Below are 26,932 nucleotides of genomic sequence, written 5' to 3' on the forward strand. Positions count from 1 at the left end.
AACATGTAATTAAGGGATTTGTATATAGTATTGTAAAGAAATTGATGTACATTGTCATTCATCCTCCACCCACCCAGTACAAAGTATTATTCCCTCGTCTCTTTAGTACTTCTTATTCATCCTTACTTTATTACAGTTCTATGTAGGTACCTGAGAGCAAGTGTAACTGGGGTCAAATTCCTTGTATGTGTGAACATACTTGGCCAATAAATCTGACTCCGATTCGAAGCTGAAGCTGAACTGTGGTGGCAATAAACTCTGAATGATAAACTATTTCTTTTCTTCTCCCCTTGTTCAAAACTAATAAGAGGTAACTTTAAGTTTAAGTTACCTAAATAGTTTATAACTAAGGACTTAATTTTGTTTGTGGAATTTTACTAAAGCAGCTTGCAGGCGAAGACTAAAGACAAGACAAGCAGTAGTACAAAAGTAGCATCTTAAAATGTAGTACTTCTCAGTGACCACTAGATGTCAGCTCGGAAACGGTGTATTCAATGCGGGTATTGTGGCCGCTAGGTGGTAGCTCTGCACCAGGATTTCCTCCTCCCAGGTCGTCGAAACAACAAACCGAACTACGGAGCAAGCGGGGTGAGAGAACGTCCGAAACCGCCTCTGACCGCGACTTTTAAACTCTTTTTACACAATTATAGTGGAATTCAGACGGAAGCTGTATAAGAATAGTAAAAGTTACGATTCTGTCGGGACTACATTTCACAACAAGGTAAGTTAGCTGTAAAATGGCGGAGAGCTATCTGGAAGTTAGTTGATTTGTATTTTGCTAACCGTCTCGCTAGCCAGGCTAGTGCTAGATGTGCCCAGAGCGCGGATGTCTGCCTGAACCAAGTCGCTTCGCTAGCTCGCGGTACATGGCTACTTTGGTTGTTAGCAAGCTAACGAACTGCATTTTGTGCCGCCGTAACGCAAAAATATTTAGTTCGTTGCCGAAATAAGGATTTTATTGTGTCAAGTGACTTAGTTGGACTTTATATATTTGTAAACAAAGTGTTTGTTGCTTATGCAATACGGTACTGGAACTCCCGAGGCAAGATGGAGGACGCAAGGACGTGATGTTTTTTTAGGTAACGTTAGCAGTAGCTGTTAGCTTAGCTAACAACTGGTTATTATGAGTTATTATCATTTCGTTAATCGCAGCACATTTGTTTTAATCATATACTTTATCTCGTAGAAAGCACTGGAAACACATGGCGTGTAGACACAATGCAATTATCGTCATTTGAAATGGTAGTGATTAGCATTATTGTGTATTAGCCAGTAATAGCATCTGCTAGTACAGTTGGGCTTGCGTTGTTTTGTTATTATGGTCCAGTACCAATAGCGTTAGTAAATGCTGAAATGTTGTCGATATTAAACAATGATGCACTGTATAGGCATGTTGCCTTTTGGTTCAGTAAATTGCCGTTCGTTTGCCCTTAGTGTTGCATGTTTGCTTTAACAAATCTCAACTAGCTGACGGTGGGGAAAAGACGCTGAAATCCTCCGTTGCTTAGCCAGTGGCGCTAGCACTAGCAGCGCACCGGCGTCAATTTTGACAGGAGCCGACGAAGAGCGCAGCCGCGTCGGCGTTGTTGGAGGGAACTGAGTCGGTAGTTTGTGGCATAGTTGATTTTGCAAGAGTCCATACTATCGGGTTTCAGAATTTGGTTTTATCTAAGGTTGTCCGGTCTGGTGTCGCAGTAACAAGTTTATGAGATATTCAGCGCGATTTGGCGCCACTTTTTCAGTCAACACCCTTAGAATCCCGTCGTCATGTCAGTATCCCCTCGCTATCAAGGAAATAACATTAGGGACGTCAACAGTTTAATAGACTGGTACATATCCTAGCTGTGTTCAAATTTATTACGTCCAAACTGTCTCATTCGTAGTGCCAATGTTGCACGGGTGCAGTTTGTGTTTGGGAGGTGCAGGGGATTTCATGTTGGACATTGTATAAAATGTGTGCTTGCTAAGATCACCAATTTATGTGAATAATCGCGGACAATATAGATGGAGGGTATCTCATGACTAAGGATTATATATCAGTCTACCTCCTTAAAAGTTTACTCACTAATCTTAATGCTGTTATGATTTAAGGACACACTTGTATGCCATCTCTGGGCTAAAAGACATGCCTGCTTAACCCAAATGGGTTAATGGGTGGAGTTTTAAGGTTGCTTTTCAAGACTTAGCAAATGTCCACGGAATGCTTTTATTGACTTCCCAAACAGTTAAAGAGATATTTACATTTATTTCCGAATTGCAGACAAAGTAAGAATCCTAATTTCAAAAGTTACTTCTTCTCTCCCCTTTGATGTATTTGTCGCTAATTTACACATCCTAACCATGCCAGTTTTCTGTGGCCTGCAGTGTCTTGTTGATGTTGGTACTGTCTTTTGATTGGTTGAGATCTGAATGGGGCGGATGGGGCAGTACCATATTTGGTCATTGAGGAAGACACTCCAGTGTTCTTGGCTGTGACGTTGTCCGTAAACCAAGGGGAGCAAATCAAGAGAGGGAGCCAATGGTTAGAAAGCTGACCGTGACAAGAGCATTTGTGTCTGCCCCCTGTTACCATGTGAAACCGTTTTTTTTTCTCTGAAAAGCATCAAAGAAATATTTACTCACTATAGAGGATGTGAGCAAACATTTGCACATTTGATGTTGGCCTTTGCATGATTTATTATTTCTGGTGGGAGTGTTGAAATATGTTATAGGTCTGTATATGGCTCTCTAAGTTGCTCTGTTTCATGTTCTAGGTCTCATGCAACCTCTCCTGTCTTGTATTTTCTGAGGATCTCAAGCCAGTCACAAGTTGAAGTTATCCAGAAGATGTTACAGAAATGATAGCAGCACCAGAAATACCATCAGAGTTCCCCTATACTCAGTAAGTTCTTGTAGCCATTTTAATTTTAAAGTTGAGGTTGATTGAAGAAATTTCATTATACTATTTTCTTGTGTCTACCAGGGATACAGACACCAGATTCTCTTCAGACACAGACTTCTCTGAGGATCCTGATGGGAGGAGTACAAACTCAGCTAAAGGAAAGGTATACAAAGCACACATTGGCTCCCTACCATGGTTCCATATAGTCAATAAATATAATATTATGTCTTTTAATTTAACGTATTTGTGATGTGACAAGTAACAAAAGTAGATTTGTCTGCTCTTGATCTCTACTTGTACTTAATTATTCGTTATGGTCTGCTATTCTGTTGCAGGGTGGAAAGAAGGGGAAGAAGGCAGCAGGGGAGAAAGGCAAAGGGGGGAAGGGAGCAGGTCGGATAAATGGCCACCACCAGGAGAATGGTATGGAAAACATGATGCTGTTTGAGGTGGTGAAGTTGGGCCGGAGTGCAATGCAGGTATGAATGGCAAGATCTTTGAGAATGTCTTTTTATTTTTACTTTTATGCCTTTTTAAATGATCTCTGATATTTAAAGTTTTGATTTTTAAAGAAACAAAGTTTTTGTTTTCTTGCAGTCTGTTGTTGATGACTGGATTGAGTCTTACAAACATGACAGAGATGTTGCACTACTAGATCTTATCAACTTCTTCATCCAGTGCTCAGGATGCAAAGGTGTGTTTGCACTATGTTTTAATTTAACCATCTCCATTATTTGCCCCTTTAAATGTATTGAAGCAAGCGTTTGAATCCTGGTACTGCTTTCTCCCTGAGGTGATTATCTTTTACATTTGTTAAATTGTTGTCTGTTTCAGGTGTGGTCAGTGGCGAAATGTTCCGCAACATGCAGAACTCCGAGATCATCCGACGAATGACAGAGGAATTTGATGAGGTAACTTCATTTTTTTCCTTTATAATTATTACCGTATTCCATTAACCACTGACCTCCTAGGTATCATTTTGGATTATACAATACATTTAAGTACAGATTGGGAATTTTATTTCTCAATTACAAAAGAATTTGTTAACTTTTTACAGAAAAAACAAAAACGTTGCAGTTGCATTTTGTCATTGCATTTACTGATGTTGTTCTCTCTGTGGCCTCTATAGGACAGTGGTGATTACCCTCTAACCATAGCAGGGCCCCAGTGGAAGAAGTTCAAATCAAGCTTTTGTGAATTCATTTCGGTGCTAGTGCGCCAGTGTCAGTACAGTATCATCTATGATGAGTACATGATGGACACAGTCATCTCCCTTCTCACTGGACTATCGGACTCTCAAGTTCGAGCCTTCAGACACACTTCAACACTGGCAGGTAAGACGAACTGCATGTGTGTCACATTTTAACAGGGGGCAGACATACTGAACTGCAGTAATTGGTGTGCTCTATAGTTATTTATGCATGAACACCGTTCATCTTCATACTGAGTATGAGTTTGTGTACATGTAACAAATGGTGTAGTTGGATTGACCTGTTAAAATAGTTCCAAAGGCACACAGTTGGTGCAAATCTTGTGCTATAAAATAGCACAGCCAACACACAGCCAAAATCAGTTATGCAACAGCATTGTACAATTTGCAACAACAATTATATTTGGTCTTTGCTGCCATGTTTGATGGGGCCATTTGGTTCAGAGCTCTTTTTAGATGGTATCCTGTTAAAGTATGATAATACTTGTGTTTTTGGCAGCCATGAAGCTGATGACAGCTCTGGTGAATGTAGCTCTAAACCTGAGCATCAACATGGACAACACCCAGCGCCAGTATGAGGCAGAGAGGAATAAAATGGTGGCCAAAAGGGCAAATGACAGGTTGGAGCTGCTCCTGCAGAAACGCAAAGAGGTAAGGGAGGTTGTAGTATGGTAATTTGCTGGATTTGTTTTAAAACACCAACTTCCCAAGCATTTCCTTTGCACTCAGCCAACACATATTGGTATATATAATTTGACCATTTCATATCATGCATAAACTAATCAAAATTTTCAGAGTATCGGTATTATCCTGGCATTGTTAAATCATGCTCAAAATGAAAAGTACTGATACGCACGCTGGAACCATTTTGCAGAACTTTATGTTGAAAACCACAATAACATTAACAGAAATATGCACTTTTTGGTTGCGATGACCAGTCTTTAGACTTTGACCTCTTAGGAAACAGGTCTTCCACTCTGTTTTCCAAAGCTAACCATTTAGAGCAGTTTCTTTAAGAGTAAATAATTTCATATTAGTTTGGCTTGTGGCCATAAATCTGTTTAATTTTTAGAACTGCAACATCTCCGTAGGTGATGAGACCCACAGTGACTGTGTCAGTGCTGAGTCTTATTCAGCTAGTGTTGTCAGTTCATTAGGTTATATAACAGTAGACCCCAGCAGGCATCCATCTGTTAGTTCACTGTATAACCACAGCACAGCATGGTGGAATAGTTGGCTGTCACACATCCTGCTACGTTAACAATGCCTCCTGGTCACCTCATACTGTATCATGGCCTTTTTTATTTAGTCTTTATTTTTGACCACATATTCAGGGATCAACAATAACAATAGCATGCTTAGCCAGGACAAGTAAAGTACTACCTTGGGCTAGTAAATCTTGCAACTCCCTTGCCCAACTAGATGGTTAAGAAGAATGTAACACATCATCTTTTTGGAGCTGATGGTGGAATTACCTGAGGAGTGGGCCATTCTTAGTTCCTTCTGATTTCTGTTGAGAGTTGCACAAGCGCATTATCGATTGGATACTTGAGAAAATGGCGCCGGGTAAAGTCATTTATGAGGTTAAGTTTAAGCAGACCTTTTAGTTATCCTGGAAACAGTTTAGTTGGGTGGCATTAGTGTATGTGGGCAAAGCTCCAACAAGGCAAATAAGATCAATCATGACAATTAACTTCAGTCTTTGTTGTTACTTGATAATGGCTAATAAGTAAGATGAGGTGAGATGAGATAGGCCTTAATTGAACAGTGCACCTAAAAGCAAGTAAGTTGGTCTCTAACTCGATCGGTCAAGTGGGAAATAAGACATTTAACACTGAACCCTGTATAAGCTCACATGTTTTGTTCTGCTCTTCATTATAGCTCCAGGAAAATCAGGATGAGATTGAAAACATGATGAATGCAATTTTCAAAGGAGTGTTTGTTCACAGATATCGGTATGTCATCATAAAATCCGTATCTGTTATCTATTATGGTTGTTGATGCTGCTATAAAAAACTTCCTGTAGTCTGATTAGCAAATAATGGCATTGTGTTTTAACAGTGATTCAATAGCCGAAATCAGGGCAATCTGTATAGAAGAGATTGGAGTTTGGATGAAACTCTACAGCGATGCCTTCCTCAATGACAGCTATCTGAAGTATGTGGGGTGGACGATGCACGATAAGGTGGGTCACAGTGAGATTTCTTCAGTTCCTTATGTAGCTCATGCACACCCATGGTCCATCAACACAGGAGTTTTTACTTTAATTTTCCTGTTCAGACCTCTTCATGGGAGTTTGTGGGTCTGTACAGACTGTTGTACTTTGTTGCATGTATTAGTGTGACATAACTTCAATTTGATCAACCTATTATTACATGAAGTTTGGTGAAGACACAAATTTTCCAGCTTAGCAGTGCTAAACTTCATTCTGAGTAGATGTCTAATTAAGCAAAGTTAAAAAACCCATGTGGTCATGCAGGACTGTTAAACGCACAATCAGTCAGTGACTCAGTTGCTAAGTGTAGCCACCAAAATTCAGAACTCTGGATTGAACACTTCTGTTACATATAATACAATAAGAATAAAGTCACATAGATCATACAAATTAATGATTGCTGCAGCTTACTGCAAGTATGCACTAAGGCTGAGCAATATGGGCTAAAAAATGTATCCTGATAATTTCTGGTATTTATCACGGTGACAATAAATAAACACCAGTTCAACTTAATCGTTTTGACTATAAATCTATCACCAAAATGATAATAAAGGCTAGTAAACTACATAAATTAAGTTCAAGTAGTACACTTGCACTGCAAAAATGTTGTGAAGTCTGAAATGTGAGAACCAAATCTATATTTTTATTTTATTAAAAACAATGCAAACAGCAAAAATAACTTGGCTTATAAAAATCACAACTGCCTCCATTAATTTTTTCCACCGTTTGCTCTAATTATCATACGGTGTGGATTGAGCAAATGCATCAGCAAGTTTCGTCTGAGTTGATGGTTTCTTTGGATGAAGTTGACGCTGCTTCTGCATCCTTGCGCATTTTCTCGCTATCTTCGTATTCCGGTTTGTGCTTGTGTTTGAGGTGGTGGAACAAATTAGTCGTGTTACTGTCCTTTGTATACACTATTTGTTTGCAAACCTTGCACGTGGTAAATTGATGCTCTGCTTCAGACTTTTTATAACCAAACCAGTTCCATATAACAGAGCTGGAGCAGCGTTTAGGAACAAGTTCCTCGCTGCCCGACGTATCTGCTCTGCCTTCCGCCATTGTTGTCAATATTCCACACGTGTTGGGCTGTGTGGGACGTGTGTCGCACGCTTACATATGTCATCAATGGGAATTTATCATTTTTATCGTGGGATGACAGATTCTTACCATGGGGAATGTTTTTGCCATTATATCGTAAACAATAACATATCCCCCATCCCTAGTATGCACTGCATAAATTATTCTTTCTTAATTCTCTTTTCCAGCAAGGCGAGGTACGTCTGAAGTGTCTGACAGCTCTGCAGGGTCTCTACTACAACAGAGAACTCAATGCAAGACTGGAACTCTTCACCAGTCGCTTCAAGGTTAGCACCACCTGCTGGATAATTTCAGCACAACAGCTCCAACTTGTTTCAAACTCTTCTGCTGCAGCAAACACATGGCTGGTGCACAGTGGATGCATTTCTGATTGAATTACAGAATTAGCCTTACTAATCAACTTTGTTCATGTCATCTCTCACTTTGCACAGGATCGTATTGTCTCCATGACTCTTGACAAAGAGTACGATGTTGCAGTACAAGCAATCAAGCTACTCACTCTAGTCTTGAAGTAAGTTGTCGTGTTCTTTCCAGCTTCCGGGTTGTTTATCACTTGTCAGTGGGATGTAGGATGTACATCAAGGCCAAGCCCTCAAGAATTACGTCAAGTACATATTGGGTACTAGCAACTACATTGAAACCCTGTTTGACTGAGTCTTTGTGTTTGTCTCTGCAGTAGTACGGATGAGGTGTTGACCCCTGAGGACTGTGAGAGTGTTTATCACTTGGTCTACTCAGCACACAGGCCTGTTGCCATTGCAGCTGGAGAATTCCTATTCAAGAAGTATGTCTGACATAAATCAAACCTAGCACTGAACAGGTGTCAGAACAGAGTGTGTTCAGGAAAATTGTTGTGGATGCAGTTTGGAAAAGAAGGATAAAGGAAAGGGGATGTGAGAACTTGGAGAGTAACTGAACACCCCCTGAAATCTTGTTTTGCTGACTTCCAGCTACTTTGAAGCTTTTGCACAAGTTTTTTACCCTTACAGTTAACTTCAGCAGAAACACAGAAGTCAATACTGTCAGTCTGCCCAATGACTCCTTTCTTTAAAGTTTAAATTTACAAGTCAGACAGTTCTCCGCTTAGCTTTTAGTTTTAATTTTACAGGCTGCTTGCTGCTTCTAAGAAACACATGGGTGATTGTGTGGTGGTTGCTTTTGTGTGATGCCCAATTAATGAGTAATTTCCTCTAAGATTGTTCAGCCAGCGGGAACCAGAGGAGGAAGGTGCCCCCAAGAGGAGAGGCAGACAAAGCCCCAATGCCAACCTCATCAAGACCACTGTCTTCTTCTTTCTGGAGAGTGAGGTATATTATCAGGCTGTTTTTAATACTGTCACACAAAGGCTACAATTTCTGTCTTGATTGGCAGCATTTAAGCAATTGAAACATCCATCATTCATCTGTGTAATTATCTCTCTCCTTAGCTCCATGAGCATGCAGCCTACCTAGTGGACTCCCTCTGGGAATGTGGTGCAGAGCTACTGAAAGACTGGGAGTGTATGATCAGCTTACTGCTAGATGACCCATTGCCAGGAGAGGAAGGTATGGCAGTGGTTTCTTGCATGCATATGAAGTCTGCATCACTTCTATGTGGTTCAGAGCGCAACCATGACTTAGATCATTCTGATTGTTATCGTTCGTTTTTTTCCAGCTCTTACAGACAGACAAGAAACGGCCTTGATCGAAATCATGTTGTGCACTGTACGCCAGGCTGCTGAATGCCACCCGCCTGTTGGAAGAGGCACAGGGAAGAGGGTAAGGGTGGCTTACACACTTTCACTAGTGTGTCAAGATTTGTTAAAGGACAATTCAGGGATTTTCTAATATGGAGGTCATGTGCTGGTATGGTCACACTGACCATGTGTTGTGCTGAAAACTGATCATAACGCTCTAATTATGGGTCGGTACTAGTTGGAGCAACATAAATCTCTGGTAAGAGCAAATAGTAAAAAAAATGAGAAAGAAAGACATTAAGTAGACCTTTGGCGTACATGTATGCAAATTATTTGTGACCCAAGAATCTAACTTGCTGTATCTATGATCAGGTGATGACTGCGAAAGAAAAGAAGACTCAGCTGGATGACAGAACCAGGATGACAGAGCTGTTTGCTGTCGCTTTGCCCCCTCTGCTGGCCAAGGTTTGTTACATCTGTTCTGTGATCCTTACAGGTGCTCTGCTGAAAGGTTCTTAGCTTAAGTTATGTATTGATCAATAAGAATTTGTCATCATGTTTAATATTTATTTTACAGTATGCTGTGGATGCAGAAAAGGTGACTAACTTGTTGCAACTGCCCCAGTTCTTTGACTTGGAAATTTATACTACAGGGCGTCTAGAGAAGGTAAGACACTTGTTAGACAGTGGCAATGGGATTGTGAAAAAGTGCATCAGTTAGTTCAACAAATAGTGTATCTTTCTCACTGATTGCTATCACCCAATGTGTCACTCTGTCTCCCTCCTATCCAGCACCTGGAATCTCTGCTGCGTCAGATCAGGGAAATTGTGGAGAAGCACACTGATACTGAAGTTTTGGAGGCCTGCTCCAAGACTTACCATGCCCTCTGCAATGAGGAATTCACAATCTTTAACAGGGTGGACATTGCCCGCTCCCAGCTGCTGGATGAGCTGGTGGACAAGTTCAACAGGCTACTGGAGGATTTTCTACAAGAGGTAAGAGTGATAGGATGCACACTGTGGCACTCCTAAACATGCATGTTTCTTCTGGCCTGTCTCCTTGCATAAGCATCCAAATTGTCACTGTAAATTCAAACTTCATCTAACTTAGTTTGACACTCAAACAACTGTAGATTGTAGATCGCTCAAAAGACTTGCATTTGCATGTTTCAGTCGATTCAGTGTTTATCAGATTAGCAAACATCTTTGCCTATAATACTTCAAAATGTCTCTTTCCAGGGTGAAGATGCTGATGAAGACGATGCTTATCAGGTTTTGTCAACTCTAAAAAGGATCACAGCATTTCACAAGTACGAACTTTATTCTCTGTGGGGAACCTGTTTCCTCATACCCTCTATATCTCTCTTTCATGTCTCCTAAAAAATAGAACAATAATTTTAGCTGTGACTCTTTGTACACGTGACTAAGACTTTTTCAAATCTGTTGCAGTGCTCATGACCTATCGGGGTGGGACCTCTTTACCAGCAACTTCAAGCTTCTCAACACAGGCATAGAGAATGGAGACATGCCTGAGCAGGTCATTAAATAAACACCTGCATCAAATGAAGACTTAACAAATTATCAAATTTTATAAATACTAAGTATTTACCTTTTGGGTTTTTTTTGTGAGCAGATAGTCATCCATTCACTGCAGTGTACCCACTATGTGATCCTGTGGCACCTGGCCAAGTCCTCTGAGGGCAGCTCTAGGAAGGTGAGGTTTCTCAAAGCTTGAAGCATTGTGTCTCTATTCTTACCCTGTTTTGAATTGGGTAGGACTAAGTGTGATATTTTTAAAAAATGGCTTTTTTTTTTGTCAGGATGACCTGGTGACCCTGAGAAAGCAGATGAGGGCATTCTGTATGATGTGCCAGCGCTACCTCACCAATGTCAACACAGCTGTCAAAGAACAGGTGACACATGAGAACAACAAATCTGCACATGTGGTAATATCTGATGAAAAGCAAAACAAGAGAGGGGCATATAAAAGGATGTATAGAATCAGGATCATCAACAATTAGCAAAGTTCATAAAACCTTTGAACTCTAAAGAGATCGGTCAGCTGCCATTTAGTTTTGGCTAGTTTCGTACAATTTGTTGCTGAAGCCGTTTGTGCCTCACGAAATTTGGTTTTCCCAATCCATAAAGACGCTCTCTGTAATTGTACTAAGAAAAATAGCTTGTACTACACTTGCACATTGAACAAAATTATACATAGTTCTAACTTTTTGTCCTCCTTTTTCCCCTTTCTTTTCTCCTACAGGCATTCACCATCCTCTGTGATCTCCTGCTCATCTTCAGCCACCAGATGGTGTCCGGAGGCAGGGAACACCTGGAGCCCCTGGTCTATTCCCCAGAGGACTCGCTGCAGTCTGAACTGCTCTCCTTCATTCTGAACCATGTCTTCATAGACCAGGATGATGACACAAATAGCACAGGTACAAATGCAAATATGTACTTCTAGCAGCTCATTTACTTTCTGCTCTGCTCCGGTAGGGAATGAGAGCAATCAAAATGGATGGTTTTTCCAAAATGCAACCTGTAGAACTGATATATATTAAGTGTTCATGGGTAATTCATGTGTGTGTGTTTCACCACAGATGGACAACAGGATGATGAGGCAGTAAAGATTGAAGCTCTGCACAAGAGGAGGAACCTCCTTGCTGCTTATTGTAAACTGATCATCTACTGTGTGGTAGAAATGAAGACTGGAGCAGACATCTTCAAACAGTACATGAGGGTTAGTCAAGCTTTAATTGGTTTAAAAAAAAACGTTGTATGTGTTTTTTTTTTTTTCCTCATTCATAGTTGTATTTTGGGTGCAACTTGAATTTTGCTGATTAGTGTCAGCTTACATTCTGTATTTAAATAGCAACAATTGTTTTCACTGTGGGAACAAGCAGAGTGTACGTGCCTTGTGAAGCCACCACATGTAGGAGCATCATCTTAATAATCCACAGTTGACATAGCAGGGAAAATAATGTCTTTATAATGACTTAAGATTAGGTTTGTGTTTGTTAGTGTTGCAAATGCTTTCTGCTGCCTTTAGATAGAAATGTGCCAGTAATGTACCTGACCACACTCATTTTAGGACCAGTGCACTCATGGGCACAATTAAATTTGCTGCTAACAGAAACTAGTATTGCTAATTGCACTTCAGTGTGTGCCAGTTTGCAGTGGGCGCAGTGCCCATGGTTTTTCACCGACACTTCGGCTGTTGCAGGAATTACTGATCTGTCTTACATTAATCCAATTCTTCAAGTCCCAATCATATTTTATTCTTTGCAGTATTACAATGACTATGGTGACATCATCAAGGAGACTATGAGTAAGACTCGGCAAATTGACAAGATTCAATGTGCCAAGACGCTCATCCTCAGTTTGCAGCAGGTTAGTGTATATGCTATTGTGTACTCGTTAAGTCACTCATGAAGTGAATAATTTGACCTTTTGTTTATTTGTCCCATTTTAAAGAGGTTTTTCAGTAACTGTTTCACAAATCTCTTTCTGCTAGCTTTTCAACGAAATGCTGTCTGAACTGGGTCATGGGTTCGATCGCTCCTCCTCTGCTTTCTGTGGAATCAAAGAGTTGGCCCGTCGTTTTTCTCTAACCTTTGGTCTTGACCAAGTGAAAACCAGGGATGCCATCGCTATGCTGCACAAGTAAGGCTTCATTCTACTCTTCTTCCATTGCATTAGTCCTCTTAGATTTTTGGCCTAGCATCTGGGAACTGTCATGTTAGACAGATTACTCATTGAATACTGTTTCCTTTTGCATGTTATTTTTTCTTCTAGATTTTAGAGAGGCTTAAGTGGTAAAATGTTGCAGTTTTGCCTGTTCCCATGCACTGAAAGTATTGTAAAAGAAAAACATGTAAAACACCATAAGGCTGTTCAAATACGCAGAAGAGCAGCAGTGCTATAAAACAAAATTGCTCTGTTACTTACACTGTGTGAGAAACCTATGCACTAATCAGAAGAGCTGTACAAAATGTTCCTTGCTAACTCATTTCAGTTTAGTGTTACGTTACGTATGTTTTTATGTTTTATCCGCTACACTTGTGCAATATATGGGTACACTATAGGTTGTACCTGTTCAACATAAGTATAAATTTGTGAAAGACAGGCTAAAGATTTTACTTTGTTTGCGTAGTATTTAAAATGTTTTAACTTTTTTAAGTGATGTGGCACATCATTACATTGTAGCACAATTTGACATGACTGCAGGGGATAGTCAAGTGGGAAAGATGGTGACGCAGGGTGTGTCAATGAGTGTAACAGAACTATGGTGTCATATCAGGTACGCTGATGGCCTAGTGATTTAAAACCTGTACTTGTGAGATGTGTCAATGGTTCATCTAAACAAATACACATCTCATGTCATAAAAACTGTTCTGTGTGTGTTAAACCTCAGTTTTTATTTGATTTTTATTTCACCATACTTTGGATCAACTTTGTCCTTGAAATCAATCATTTTTCTCTGCACATTGTGTTATTCTTCCTCTTTGTCTTTGTGTATATCTTAGGGATGGTATTGAGTTTGCATTTAAGGAACCTAGTCCCCAGGGAGAAGGAGGTCCTCCTCTTAACCTGGCTTTCTTGGACATTCTCAGCGAGTTCTCATCCAAGCTCATGAGACAAGACAAGAGGACTGTGTAAGTTTTTTCTGCTGAGCTGATGGGTGGGAGGCCTCAGTGTAACAGGTGTTTGCAACAACTGGTGCAACTGGTGTTTCTGAGGCGCAAGTGGTTGATATGAGGCCTCCAGTTGGAATGTGCACCTGGTTTTCTTTGTAAAGATTGTTCTCTGTATGCATGGATGCAGAATGGATTGTTCATGTTCCCTGTGTGTGTGACCTTCTCCGCAGCCACATGTACCTGGAGCGCTTTATGACGTTCCAGATGGCACTGCAGCGTGAGGACTGCTGGCTCCCCCTCATCTCCTACAGGAATTCCCTGCAGGCTGGTGGTGATGATGATACCATGTCAGTGATGAGTGGCTACTCCAGCAGAGGATCCTCCATCCGCTCCAAGAAAACCAAGCCTCCTGCTGCTACAGCTGGAACTTCAGCAGCCAAGAGGAAGCTGCCAGAAGGTATTGCACACTCAGGAATCAGAGAAAAATGGGCATTGGCTTTACTGAAGTGCAATTCAGTTAGTTCAGGCAACTGTATAATGTGCAGTTTTCAGTGAACTCAGTTGAGACCCCCCTGCACCTGCCACAAGTGCACTGAGAGCAAGTCTTCATGAGAACCACATATTTTATAGCCCACCCCAGCGATGATGTTACAAAAGCATAGTTGGAGCCCAGATTAACCCACATGTGTTCCTAGCAGCCTGGCTCAGCCAGCCAAGCTGATGGGTGAGGAGATTAAACAGCAGATGGTGGGAGAGAGTCAAACTGCTCCTTACAATCACACAGGGTCACTTAAATTTGTCTGTGTGTGTATGTATATGAGTTTGCTTAAGACCATGGATATCTCAAGAGTATTAAATTATAAAATCTTTAAAAGTCTTTAGATTAGCTGCCATTTAGAGTAACCAAATGCAGTGCTCAATTGGTAAAGTCAACTATTTGGTCTTTGCCACTTGGTATTCCATATACTTTGAAAATATGCCAAATTTGTTTTAGGAAATGCAATAACAGCATCATGACATCCCTTAAAGTTTCAATATGCCTTCACACTGGTGACAGTCATGGTGGGAAGTCATGTAGATACCGCCCTCATTTCTCAAGATGCACCAGGCCAAATTCTATTTTTTTATTATTGTTAAACTTTAGAAGAAGAAACATTAAGTTGAGTGTTGATGTTGTCACAGTTGTGCTGGGTTGTCGTGACCTGTATTTGTTGGCTCAGTTGGAGTGGCTGCTGAGTCAGTTGCGAACCCTAGTGGTAAGATTCGATAAACCGGTCCATTGTTTTTACTCTGGCACAATTCTCCTGGTGTCTTTTTGGACTCTAGCATGAATTGACTAGAATTTGGTGGTCGACGGTCGCTGTGACCTTACAGAACAAGATTTGGGACATAACTCTTTCATAATCCAGTTATGACAAAACTTCACACAAATGAAGAATTTTTGATGTTTAATCCAAAAGTCAACGGTCAGCTTTACTGTGGCAGTAAAATGTTTTTCAAAATGTTTTTCTGGCCATTATTTAACACTGAAACCATATTATGACCACATATGTGTGAGCATTCCCATTGTTTTTTCAGCAACATCCATGTCATGGCTACAGCTTCGGTTCTTTTATGGCACCAACCAAAATGCTTCGATAGTACCGAGTATCAAAATATGCCTCGTCTTTTGGTGCCAAGTTTCGGTACCCAGATGTTAATCACTTGATCGAGACCTAATCATGTTGCCAGCAATTGACTGTAACGTTACATGTGATCGCGGCAGACGGGATTCGCGGGCACCTGTGTTGGAAACTGTAGTTGTGTGTGTGTCGTCGAACCGGTTAAAAAAATGCCACAGTGGTCAAAAGTGTGGCTCCATTTTAGCCAGATTAGCCAATAGCGCGCGATGCAATATATGCAAAAAAGTCATCGTTGCTAAGGCCGGCAACACAACTAATTTGATGAAGCATCTGACTGTGCATGGAATCAATTTCAGAGCAGAAAGTTGCTCCATGTTTGACTGCAAGAAAAGCGGACCGTAGCCTTCCTTCAAGTCTTTGATTGATACCCAGCCCTAGTCCAGGCAGAGCCTGAACAGTCCTAACCATAGGCTTTGTCAAAAAGGAGGATTTTAAGTCTACTTTTAAACATATAGAGGGTCTCTGCCGCCCGGACTGATGCTGGTAATTGGTTCCACAGCAGAGGAACTTGATAACTGAAGGCCCTGGCTCCATATTTACATTTGGAGTTTCGTGGTGTTACCAGTAAGTCTGAATCTAAGGAACACAGCATCCAAGAGGGCTGATATGGATCAGTGAGATATGATGGCGCCAGACCATGCACAGCTTTGTAGGCTAGGAGGAGGATCTTAAATTCTACTCTAAATTTTACTGGAAGCCAGTGTAGAGAGGTCAGCACAGGAAAAATGTGGCCACGCCTCTTAGTCTTAGAATACAAGCTGCAAAGTTCTGAGGGACTTCTTAGAGCATCCCTCTTCCATAATGTACAGAATAGACCAACATTATGGTATACAAGTCTCTAAGTTAAGACAGCATGTTTCTCACTGGACTCAAATGTCAATTTAGTGACAACTTCCATTTTGCTAACAAATACACTACATTTGATTAAATTCCTTTGAAGTTTTCATGATACAAATGACTCTAGACAGACAGGTTGGTGGAGGTATACAACTGCAAGACAATTCTAGTTTCTCTATGTTTTGAAACTCAGCATTCATAGTTACATGACTTGGGAGGAAATTGAGTCACGTTAAGCCCTCAAAACAAGTACAGCAAAATAAGCATGTGCATGTTTGTTGAGTTTTTACATAACTTTGGACCTGGTTTTCCAGAGGAAAGCAGCAGCAGTGAGGTGTGGCAGCAGAGCATGCAGACCCCAGTCATGATGCCATCCCCTCACCTCACCTCCACTGCCATGCGAGAACCTAAGAGGGGTCGTGATGACAGCTTCATGGGGGTCTACCCTCTCCCGCACGACCAGCAGCAACCCCACCAACACCCGCAGCACCACCCACAGACGCCTCAGCACCACCAGACACCCATGGATTATAAGTATGCATGTCTGAAAGTTACATTACTGACATTTATTGGTGCAGTCAGTTCACAGTCCTGTACAATACATGTTAAAAGAGTTCACAGTTCAATACATGCAAGATATATAGAAAGTCTGAATGAAAACAGCTAGACTGTACAAAGCTTAGGTCCTCTGCGGGCATAACGTGCAAATTAAACGTGCAAATCATTTTCTAATGAAGTTCTGAGTAAAATGCAACCTCCTCAGTCAAATGTTTGAATAAACATTTGGTACATTACAGAAGATGTACAAAACAGTTTTTTTTTCTTGGACACTAGGTTATGTCCCGTGGAGTATGTATTTTGTTTTTCCAGTTTTATATATATATATTGTTTAGTTAGTCTTGTAGTCTTAATGAAAAGAACAAGTTTCCAAGTTATCTGGACAGTAAAATAATTTTGGGAGCTTTGTAATCCAACATGTATCCATGTCTCAAGCTGTTTGTTATCTTAATTATTATTTGCATTGGTTATATTGATCACATTATGTATACTATTATCCACTATGGACATTATTATCAATCTTTCAGTACCACAGTGCACATATAAAACTTAATATTGATTGTGCCAAGGCATAGGCTTGTAAATTCAACAGTCTTAACAACTTTCCTCCTCCTCGTTTGTTGTGTCATTCCAGCATTTCAGAAACTCTTACGCCCATCATTTAGTGCACTGGATCACTTATCCTCTGAGAGTGGGATCAGAACTGGAATATGAGCCAAAATACATTAGTACAGAGTTCAATGTAATTTCCCATTTGCGTGCTATTAATTTTGAGTGCAAACGGTAGCAAAATGCTTGTACTTAACAGCCTGCCAAGTGTTGGCCATACTGGGACAGTGACCGACTAGTTTATTTATACAACTTGACTTTTCATGGGCACCAAGCCAGTGGACCATCTATAGTATATAGATGTATCTGACATTCTTGTGGGGTCTCCAGTTAAATCATCAAACCTATGAATTAAAAACATTGCTAATTAATGCGTTATTGTGCATTTAGTTCCCAGGTGACGTGGATGTTGGCTCAGAGACAACAAGAAGAAGCACGCCAGCAGCAGGAAAGAGCCATGAACTATGCCAAGCTCAGGACCAATCTGCAGCATGCTATGTAAGGCACACACATCTGCACATTGAGGTTATTGTGAGAATTTCATTGTAATTATGTTTACATAATTCTATAATGGATTGTTTTGCAGTCGTCGTGGCACCGGGCTTATGGAGGAAGACGAAGAGCCAATCGTGGAGGATGTGATGATGTCATCTGAGGGTCGTATGGATGACCTCAACGAAGGCATGGACTTTGATACCATGGACATTGACCTGGTAAAACACCTGTTTAACTGATTGATTGATTGTTGTTTTGTGATTCTTGCACGTAGTCACGTAGTGCACAGTTTCTATTTTTTTTTTCCTCTTTCAAAATTGTTAGTTGCATCCTGAGCATCCCCACTGCCACCCCCCATGCCACCTGAAAGAAACAAAATTTATGTTCAGAGCCCCTATTTAACATTTCCATCTCATTCTGCTCATCCTCTATGCTATGTTTCCGTCAATGAGGACAGCCAGAAGTCTCTGACAGTGTAAATTGTGGCGTTGCAGTAAGGTTCATGTAGCACAATGCCACAATTCTCTGTGGATTTCATGATGTTGTACTGTTTAGTCATCCTTCATTTGTTCAGGACAGGACAACAGTTAATAAGCAACTTGTGTTGATTTTTGCACTGACTACAAGGAAGGATATATGTGCTTTTTTGTTGTTTTAAAAAGATTATGAACCCTTTTCTGTCAACAGCACCTTGCAACTGTTGCTACAACATGAAGCAGCATGACCAATTAATTTGGCCATTTACACCAGCACCACTGTATCGTGTATGATGAGTGTAAAACAAGAGCTAAATTTTATCTGAGAAATTTGTATATTTTGGCTGTTTATCGTACTGCTGCACTCATGAGAAAGGCTCCAGATGTCATGTTGAATCAACCAGAAAATTTAACAACTGTCCCAGTTTCTATAAATTCACTCCATTTATTGCTTGTGTGGTACTTTATTACCAGAATGAGCTGCAGGAGCTCAATGCAGCAAATATCTGTCGAAATTATACATCATCTTCTTTATTTAATATTGTAATGCATGTTTAAGAAACCCTAATGTCATAATGTTAATGTTTTTTCCCAGTATTGTTCACCACTAGTTTTTGGTATGGGCAAAGATTGTTGAAATATTTACCAGTTGTCTGCCAAAGCAGCTGTTAGAGGAGAAAAAGCTGTTGGAATATCTGTACTAAACACGCTGTCTTTCTCTCCCAGCCACCCTCTAAGAATCGTCGTGAGAGGTCTGAACTCAAGCCAGACTACTTTGACCCTGCTTCTATCATGGATGAATCGGTAAGGAACATTTACACTCCATCACTTAGATCTGTTTCACCTTGTATATTGTTTATCACCAGGTTGATGGCACCCTCCATTTGTTCTTCAATTGCTGTTGTAGTACCACAAACAAATACCAGTGAACTCATGAAAATTCCGGTTGTGTTTGCGTTATGGCCAGCTGTAGAAGCTTGTGAGGCACAGTGAGAGCTGATAAAAGTTGAGATTGCCCAAATAAAGTTAACAGAGTTGCACTAAAATTAGTGTAACTCTGTGGAAGTAAACCAAGAATAGATGGATTACAACAGTCACATTAGATGGACGCTTGCAAGCAAGTTGTGTTTGGGCTGCTCATTGAGGCTGTGCAAAACATTTAGACAAGTTCCTCTGACCAGCCTGAATGCAGCCAAGTGCAGCATTTCATATTAATTGTTGTATTTATTTAAGGGGATTTTCTTGTCGTTTCTTCCTCCCTTGGGCTTTGAAATGCAGTGCTCCTCCAGACACTGTCTCAGCATAGAGCACCAAAAAATGTGAACTTTGAATAAATCATTTCTTTGCCACAAAAAATATCACAGCAGAAGTCTGCTTTGTTTTTACTTGCTTACACTTACTCTCTTGTTCCGTAAAGCTTTTTCTGAGCAAAGAAACGCACTTAGCTGCTGAGCTTTTCCAGCATTGCTCCCCTGCACCCAAGTTCATAACAAGTCTGCCTCGGATTCCATTTTCCTCTCTGAATTACCTTTACACAGTTTTGTAATCAGGTTACTGTAGAGGCTTTTAGAAGCAATTGGTGAACAATATAATAAATTATCATCATTATGTTATTGTTCATGTAAATGTTCATATTATGCATAGTGATATGCAAGAAAAAGGGTTGTTTTATATTTTCAATCTCAGCATGTCACATTTCTGCCAGTTTATTTCATATTAAATGTGAGTTTTTAACATTATTGGTTATTAAAGGATGTTTTTTTTTTTCCTTTCAGGTCCTTGGGGTGTCCATGTTTTAAGCTAATATCCAGATGATTTTGATGCTGGGGTGACAGAAGAGGCGATTTGTATTTAAAGAGAATTTTAGATGCGAAAACAGAAGTGTTTTCTGTAAGAAAAACAACAAAACAAAAAAAATTCTGGCTTGTACTCCACGTGGACCAATGATGACCCACACACAGTGTTGCTTGCTCAGAGAGGACTTTGTTTCAAATATTTACTTTTATAATCTTGGGTAAGCTCTTCCTGTTCAGAAATAGTGTAACAGGCCACTTCCAAACTTATTAGAAATGAGACATGTCTGAAGAAAGAAAAATCCACGATAGCTTTTTTTCCTCTTTCCTTTTTTTAAACAGGGATGAATTGGTGTGTTTAACTTAAGAAACATTTTTTTTGTTTATGTCTAACCCTTTTTACAATTGTAGTAAGTTACCAGGTGTGAAGTAGTAATTTATAAACGGACTGTAGTAGCTTGCTTGTACTGTGTTAGCCAAGTGGATGGAGGTCTTTATGTTTCTGTGCTCTTTTTTTTCTCCTCCCTCTATGGTTTCTTTTCCCTGTTGTTGGGCCTGATTTGAGGTCCTGATAACCACTGGTGGTTAAGACGGTGAGATGTCACGTAGAATCAGTCATGATCCCTTTATGCTGTGAAGATTCCCAGAGTCCACTCAACGCTCCACATTGTTAAGCAGTAAGTCCTAGAGCTTACCCTAAGATTTGGACCACTCCTTAACCGCCATCTACTAGAGAAATGTGTCCCCCCCATACACACACATACACACACACACCTCCCCAGCAGTGAGCAGATTTTTATCCCAGTAGTGCCACTGTGTGGGCTCTGGCAGAAAGTAGCTTGGTCGAAGAATTACACGTCTTTTTCTCTTAAAATCCAGCAGCATAATGTTGAAATGGGTATCTCTACATTTTAAATAAAAGTTATATATGAATCGGTGCTGATTTTATATATGTGCTTTTTGTTTTCTTATTTTCAACTTTTCAACCTTCAGTCACAAAGTTTGAGAAATGTGTAAGTAAAACAAAAAAAATGAAAGCATGTGAAGCCATGCATCAAGGAAGATTTTTAAATTTGTATTTTTATGTTTTTTTTTCTTTTTGTCTTGATAATGTCTTCAGGTTTCTACCTTTTTTCCTACATGTAAATTAGTTTGGATAAAACTAATGAAAAGACTTGTGAAATCCAGCTTTAAGGTTTCCTCAACATGAAAAGTCCTGTCACAAAATACTCAAAGATTTCAAATGTTCAACGTGAAAGGTCATTCAGACAATACTGAAGATGGAAGTTATTCAGCAGCGCTGTGGCAGCTAGACAAAGCTTAGATTTTGACGTATTTGACACACACAAGTTTTAATGAAATGTTTTGTCTACTGAGGTTGTTATTTTGTAGTCATTCCATGCTTAAGCCTTAAACATGCTTCTGAAGGTCACCTTCTCTCACAGTAATCTTCCATGTTAGAGGATCAGTCATGTTTAAAGGCGGATAATTGGCTTCTTAGAACATGAAACATGAGGTGGTCAGATGTAATGTGATAAAGTAGATGAACAGCCTATATGTGTTTTGCCTAATTATTTTATGTAAGTAAAAAAGAAAATTCTTTTAAAGAAAAAGTACTGTTTATTGTTTGTTACTTACCACTACATTGGTATAAATTCTTATTAGATCGTGTGTATATACAAAATTTAATTTTTTCCTTCTTTTTGGCCATTTCTGTGTTTTATGTTGTTTTTTGTTTTTGTTTTTTTTTTTCTCTCCACTCTTGCCTACACTCTAAGTTGTCTATTATCCCATCCTCTTTCAGCCACTGTTTTCTGATTTGTACTTGTCTGGAGACAGTAACTTTTGAATAAAAATCAACACATTTCATCTGTGGCACTTTTTGCTTTTGACCACAATGTAGCAATACTGGGGTTAATCAGATCCAGGCTGCACAATGTGCCTGTAGATTTTCCTTGGTACATTTATGCATTTTGGGGGTAAAATATAGTTGAGTTTGAGTGACAGTTCGGTTATTCACTTAAATGGCTCAAGGGGGCAGTATAGTCCAAGGCAGACAACAAATCTTCCCGCAATGGTGCTGTTACTACTGTACATGGTGTCACTCTGAAATGTATATATCGTTTTCCACTTTGCTGAAAAAGATGTGAATATGTATTCTCAGGTCCTGTGCATTTTATGCACACATCTCACTGCATGTGACAGCTTCTACATTAGTATTCAGTACAAAAAGGGCCCCTTGCAGTGTGAGTAATGTCCTGTTCTGCGGAGACAAAGAGCACTACGGTTGCTGTAATGATAAAAGTGAGAACATGAGGTAGCAGAAGAAAGGATGAAAGCAACAGAGACTTCCGTGTTAAGTGCATGATTAATAAAGAGGGGCTCAGATCAGTGCGGTGCGTATTAGAATGGGAGCTTAGCGCATAGCTCCCCTTCATGTCCAGTTTGTGATAGATGAAGAGGCTCATCTATCACTACGTCAGTCTGCCTGTCACCTTGCGGCGGTCACAGTAATGTGCAAAACATACTTTGGCAGTCCTGCTTGACTGATGTCTGAGCTGGAGCCCTTATGTTTTTGGGGTTGTCCTACCCTAATGAATGGGATATCTCAAAATTGCCTGGAGGGATTTTTTTTTTTTTTTTTATTTAGCACAAATACGGCCTCTATAATGAATTGATTAGTAGTTGATAGTCAATGGACAAGGTTGCTGTGGCATCACTAAACACTCTTGAAATCATAAGCAAATTATGACCAAATTTCACACATATGTCAAATACGGTGAAATGATGAAGTGATGGCATTTTACATCCAATAGGTCAAATGTCTAACAAAAAACACTTTCCTGTTCGTTATTCAATGCCTTAATCAGGGCTAGAAGGAGAGATGTGACCATATTTCACATTTAGTTAGGTATTCAACTGTTGACACCAATCTTAGGTCCCCACCTTGAAATGTGATTATGCATATCTTGTGTTGCTGGCTTGAATATTTTCTGTTGATTTGAACCTTAAGGTCCACTCTCTTCACTTTCTCTTCCTGGATGACAACTTGGACTTGTGGAGTCCTGTTCCTCCTGTAGTCCACCACAAACTCAAAGCTTTTACTGAGACTGAGCTTCAGATGGTTGATGCTGCACCATGTGACAAAGCTCTATCAGCCCTCTGCACTCCTTTGCAAAGAAAAAAAGTGTCTAAGGGAAGACAACATGTTTCTCACTGGAATTTATTCACCAGAAACACACTTGTCAATACAGTGATAACTTCAGTTTTGAAATTCCTTCAAAGTCTTCAATACATATATGCAACTTGACTAGATGGAGACGGCATACGACCAAGCAGTATTTCTAGCTCTGATACACTGCAAGTGGTGTTCATGCAGAAAGAGACCAAAGAAAGCATTTAGTGTATAACTTGTCATGTTGTTGAACCAGTTTTATGAGAGTTGAGTAGGTGTTTTAAGTCCACATCTCAGACTTCAGTGCCAAAATGATTATTTTCCATCAACTTTTCTCTGATCAGTTCCCACAGCAGTGCCCCTGCTTGGGCTTAGATAGGTTAAGATGTGTTGGTCAGGTCAGGGCTGCTGACTTTAAATCAGAGCCACAGCCTCTGCTGGCCCAGCTCTATTATTTACTCCTGATAACCCAAAGGCCTCTACGGGCACTATCAGTTCAACTGATGTTGAGACCTTAGAGAGGTCAAGGAGGGCTGGGAATCATGCTTCACACATACATGTGCAGAGCTCACTGGAGAAACTGAGAGGATCTGTAAAGTGTTTCATGACAATTGAAAATGTATGTTTGCTTCACATTTAACAAAGCCACTCGACTCTTAGAAGAACTGCTGTACAAGAAGGATGAGACTTCCACCATTCTGCAAGAAGATAAAGTCACAGAATTTTAATTCCATGGATAAATCATCATTTACAGCAATGGTGGTAATCTCCTTGGCTTGTAAGGGCAGAGGAAAGCAGCTGACCCTGGAAAATCATTTACTAGGACCTCAAATTAGAAACTTAGACACACACACACACAGAGAAAGAGCAACTTCCAGGCCACTGAAGCTCAAACGTCCAACTCATCTCTGGGTGCCTCATGGTGCACCGCAGTGCAGCACGCCATCTTGACATTTCTGAGCCACATCAGCCCAACACTTTGCCTCGTACCCAATAAAATATCTGGTAACCAAATAAAGGAAAAGAATCTCCCCTGGATTAAGAGGAGACGCTCCGTGGGCCGTAACAGAGATGTCAAGGTGAATGTGAAATGAGAAAAGGATCAATGCCCTTCATTATGAGGAGCAGGTTTCATGAGACAGGCCAGAACAGGTCAGAGATTCCAGTGGAAAGCTATGAATAGAGTGCCGTGGGAATCCTACTGTCTGCCTCCTGTCGGTTTTCTTCGTATTGACACACAGGCAGAGCAGCTAAAGGTATGCTGAATGAGTGAACGAGTGACAGGGCTATTGTGTTTGGAAGACAGGAGAAGGAGGATTAGTCTCTCTTTGACACTCAGTCCTGAGATGGTCCAGTGTGTGGAGGGAATCTGTCATCAGAAGGACTGCAGGTGGTCCAGAGGTCTGGGCAGGGCATTCGACCCTGCAAAGCGAGAAAACAAGACAGGTTTTCAGCAGTGACTAGAATGATATTTACCCTGGGTAACCCTGCAATCTGATTCTCTGCACCTCCTCACCTCACATCTTTGTTGTGGTGCCACTTTCGCTCGTCCCAGTGGGGCTGAGCTCTGCAGTGAGGATAATAGTGATTTTCCAGTGCAAGAGGAGAAAACAAGATTATGGCTTTTCAATTCAGGGGGAAACAATTAAAACATGCAAGCCTGTGAGGTAGCAGTGCGCCACACGAGGCCTACTTTTCTATGCTTTCGTTTTTAAATCCCTTGAAGCTCATTCAAAGGTGACCCGCAGATGACTGAATGTGTTTCTGGGCCAAGCCAGCTCTGCTAAATCATGAGACTCAGTAAAGTTTGGATGAGTGTCTTATAAGGGCGTGATGAGACAGGTCTCATAAAGATGACGGAAAGCTCTGCATGTCACCAGCCCCTGCCAGGAAACCCCAGTGATTAACGAGGGCCAGGACACCTCTGCTAATAAGACTCATCTCTTTAATTGGCTCTATGATATGACTGTGCAAATGGCCCAGGGTGTGGGTGTGTGTGCGTGAAATGTGTGAGCGATGTCCGTGCCTGTGCCATGTCCATTTCTGCATGCCTGTGTGTGTGTGTGTGTGTGTGTGTATGGGGGGCATTGGGTGTGTTTGCATGTGTATGTGGCCCATGCATGTGCCTCTGATTAGCTTTCTCACATCTCTTCTGCACGGATACAAGCCAGAGACGAGGCAGGGGAGCCTCATTAGAAAGAAAGCTCTTCTATTGCTGGCCAAGATTTAACACCTCACCCAATAATAATTTATTCAATCTATTCTTAAGTATTGCAGGCGCTGGTAGATAGGGGTTAGGTTATGTAAGAGTGCGACAGTGCCTAGTTTGAATGTGATATGATGATAATTATAAATCCAAGGGAGACGACAGATGGTGAGGTACTTTAAAGGTTCAGCAGGTATAAGTATTACTACTATGCTGCTGCCAGATCAGTCCCCAGGAGAGGGAGGGGGGTGGAAAAAAAGGGAAAAATTAGACGTGGTCAAAGACAAGAAGAGAGAGTGCAGACACAGTAAGAGAGAGCTGGTCCTTGTTAGCACACTATTCATCAGTCTTGTGAGGTCAGGGAGCCCTGAGGGGTGGTGTGTGACCCATCACCTCTCACCCCTGACCCGTTTGCCAGCACCTGGAGCTGAGGTATTTCCTCATAACATTCACTTGTAACATTTTGTCTCTATAACTGATTCACAACCAGCGGGCTGAGGCCTCTCAGCTCACGTTGAGTCAAACAATCCTTATGGTTGTACGCTTGAGTTCTATCTACGCATCATACTGGCTAACTCTCCTGTTCACTTCACAGGGCGTAGCTGGGGAGCGGAGAGTGGGTGACCCGGGGCGGATGAATGGGATTGGACTGCAGAGAGAGAAAGAGAGATACAGACAGAGAGAGAGAGAGAGTGGGGAAGGAGGAAATGCAGAGGGGACAGGGAGGGACAGGAGACAGAATGGGAGGTGGAGGAGGGAGGTCAGGGTCACAGCTGCAGTAAAGGGGTCGGAATGAAAGATGTTGCTTCAGTCCGGCCGTGAGCAAAATAAACATCCTCCTAAAAATAGTTGGAAGACCTGTTCATCTGTCATCACCGTTGCTTCAGCCAGGTGTGAGCAACTTTGCTCTCAATAAAAGACCTCAAATCTGCTGACTTCCTTGCACAAACTGGGTTAATAATGTAAAAAATGTGTTCAGGGGGCCTTGATCCAATTTCTCTGAAGTTCAGGCCCTCTGACAAACAGAGTCAGCGATTACCTTAACCCCTCCAATAAATATGCCTGTCGTAACTTCATATCTGGCCCTGACCATTAAATCTTCAACTCTGACCTTTTACCCCAATCCAAACCGCTGACCTCCTTTAGCTCTTAATTTCCTGCCAAGAATTTATCCTGAGCAGAGCAAAACTGCCTGGAAAACAGTCTGAGTAAAGGATTTTTTTCATTGGCTGATTGACAGTGTGAATGAGCACAAATAAGACAGGCAGGAACAAACACCCCTCTGCTCATCTGTCATTCTCTGTTTCTCTGTATGTCCCTCTCGCTTCTTCCGGTGCCCCTCCTTCCTTTATTTATGCCTCCAGAGCCACTTTGTTGTGCTT

The 26,932-nt window shown here is 40.9% G+C and overlaps 1 protein-coding gene across 5 annotated transcripts; it reads left to right on the forward strand.

Moving 5' to 3' along the window:
- Positions 1–467: 467 nt before the first annotated feature.
- stag2b (stromal antigen 2b) lies at positions 468–22,036 on the forward strand. 5 transcript variants are annotated; one of them, XM_046406107.1, is made up of 34 exons: positions 468–588; positions 2,754–2,881; positions 2,963–3,044; positions 3,217–3,360; positions 3,479–3,575; positions 3,716–3,792; positions 4,011–4,215; positions 4,591–4,742; positions 5,973–6,046; positions 6,153–6,276; positions 7,575–7,673; positions 7,839–7,918; positions 8,084–8,191; positions 8,603–8,714; positions 8,834–8,951; positions 9,061–9,164; positions 9,455–9,547; positions 9,660–9,749; positions 9,875–10,078; positions 10,322–10,392; positions 10,532–10,619; positions 10,716–10,796; positions 10,903–10,995; positions 11,346–11,520; positions 11,683–11,822; positions 12,371–12,472; positions 12,597–12,745; positions 13,609–13,737; positions 13,950–14,176; positions 16,553–16,772; positions 17,796–17,903; positions 17,992–18,118; positions 19,103–19,180; positions 20,152–22,036. In XM_046406107.1, the coding sequence occupies exons 2-34, from the start codon at positions 2,838–2,840 to the stop codon at positions 20,173–20,175; spliced, it is 3,819 nt and encodes a 1,272-aa protein (XP_046262063.1). In that variant the 5' UTR covers positions 468–588; positions 2,754–2,837; the 3' UTR covers positions 20,176–22,036. The 5 variants fall into 5 exon arrangements, with proteins under 5 accessions (XP_046262063.1, XP_046262067.1, XP_046262062.1 ...); XM_046406111.1 differs by having other exon boundaries at positions 507–588; positions 2,790–2,881; XM_046406106.1 differs by having other exon boundaries at positions 527–721.
- The last annotated feature ends 4,896 nt before the right edge of the window (positions 22,037–26,932 follow it).

Source organism: Scatophagus argus, chromosome 12 (genome assembly GCF_020382885.2).
Source record: "Scatophagus argus isolate fScaArg1 chromosome 12, fScaArg1.pri, whole genome shotgun sequence".
In the NCBI taxonomy this organism is placed as follows: domain Eukaryota; kingdom Metazoa; phylum Chordata; class Actinopteri; family Scatophagidae; genus Scatophagus; species Scatophagus argus.

Coding starts and splice junctions, on each gene's coding strand:
- stag2b (XM_046406107.1), top strand. CDS start 2,838: ATGATAGCAGCACCAGAAATACCATCAGAGTTCCCCTATACTCA. Junction 4,216..4,590: donor ACACACTTCAACACTGGCAG/GTAAGACGAACT, acceptor TGTTTTTGGCAG/CCATGAAGCTGATGACAGCT. Junction 4,743..5,972: donor TCCTGCAGAAACGCAAAGAG/GTAAGGGAGGTT, acceptor TCTTCATTATAG/CTCCAGGAAAATCAGGATGA.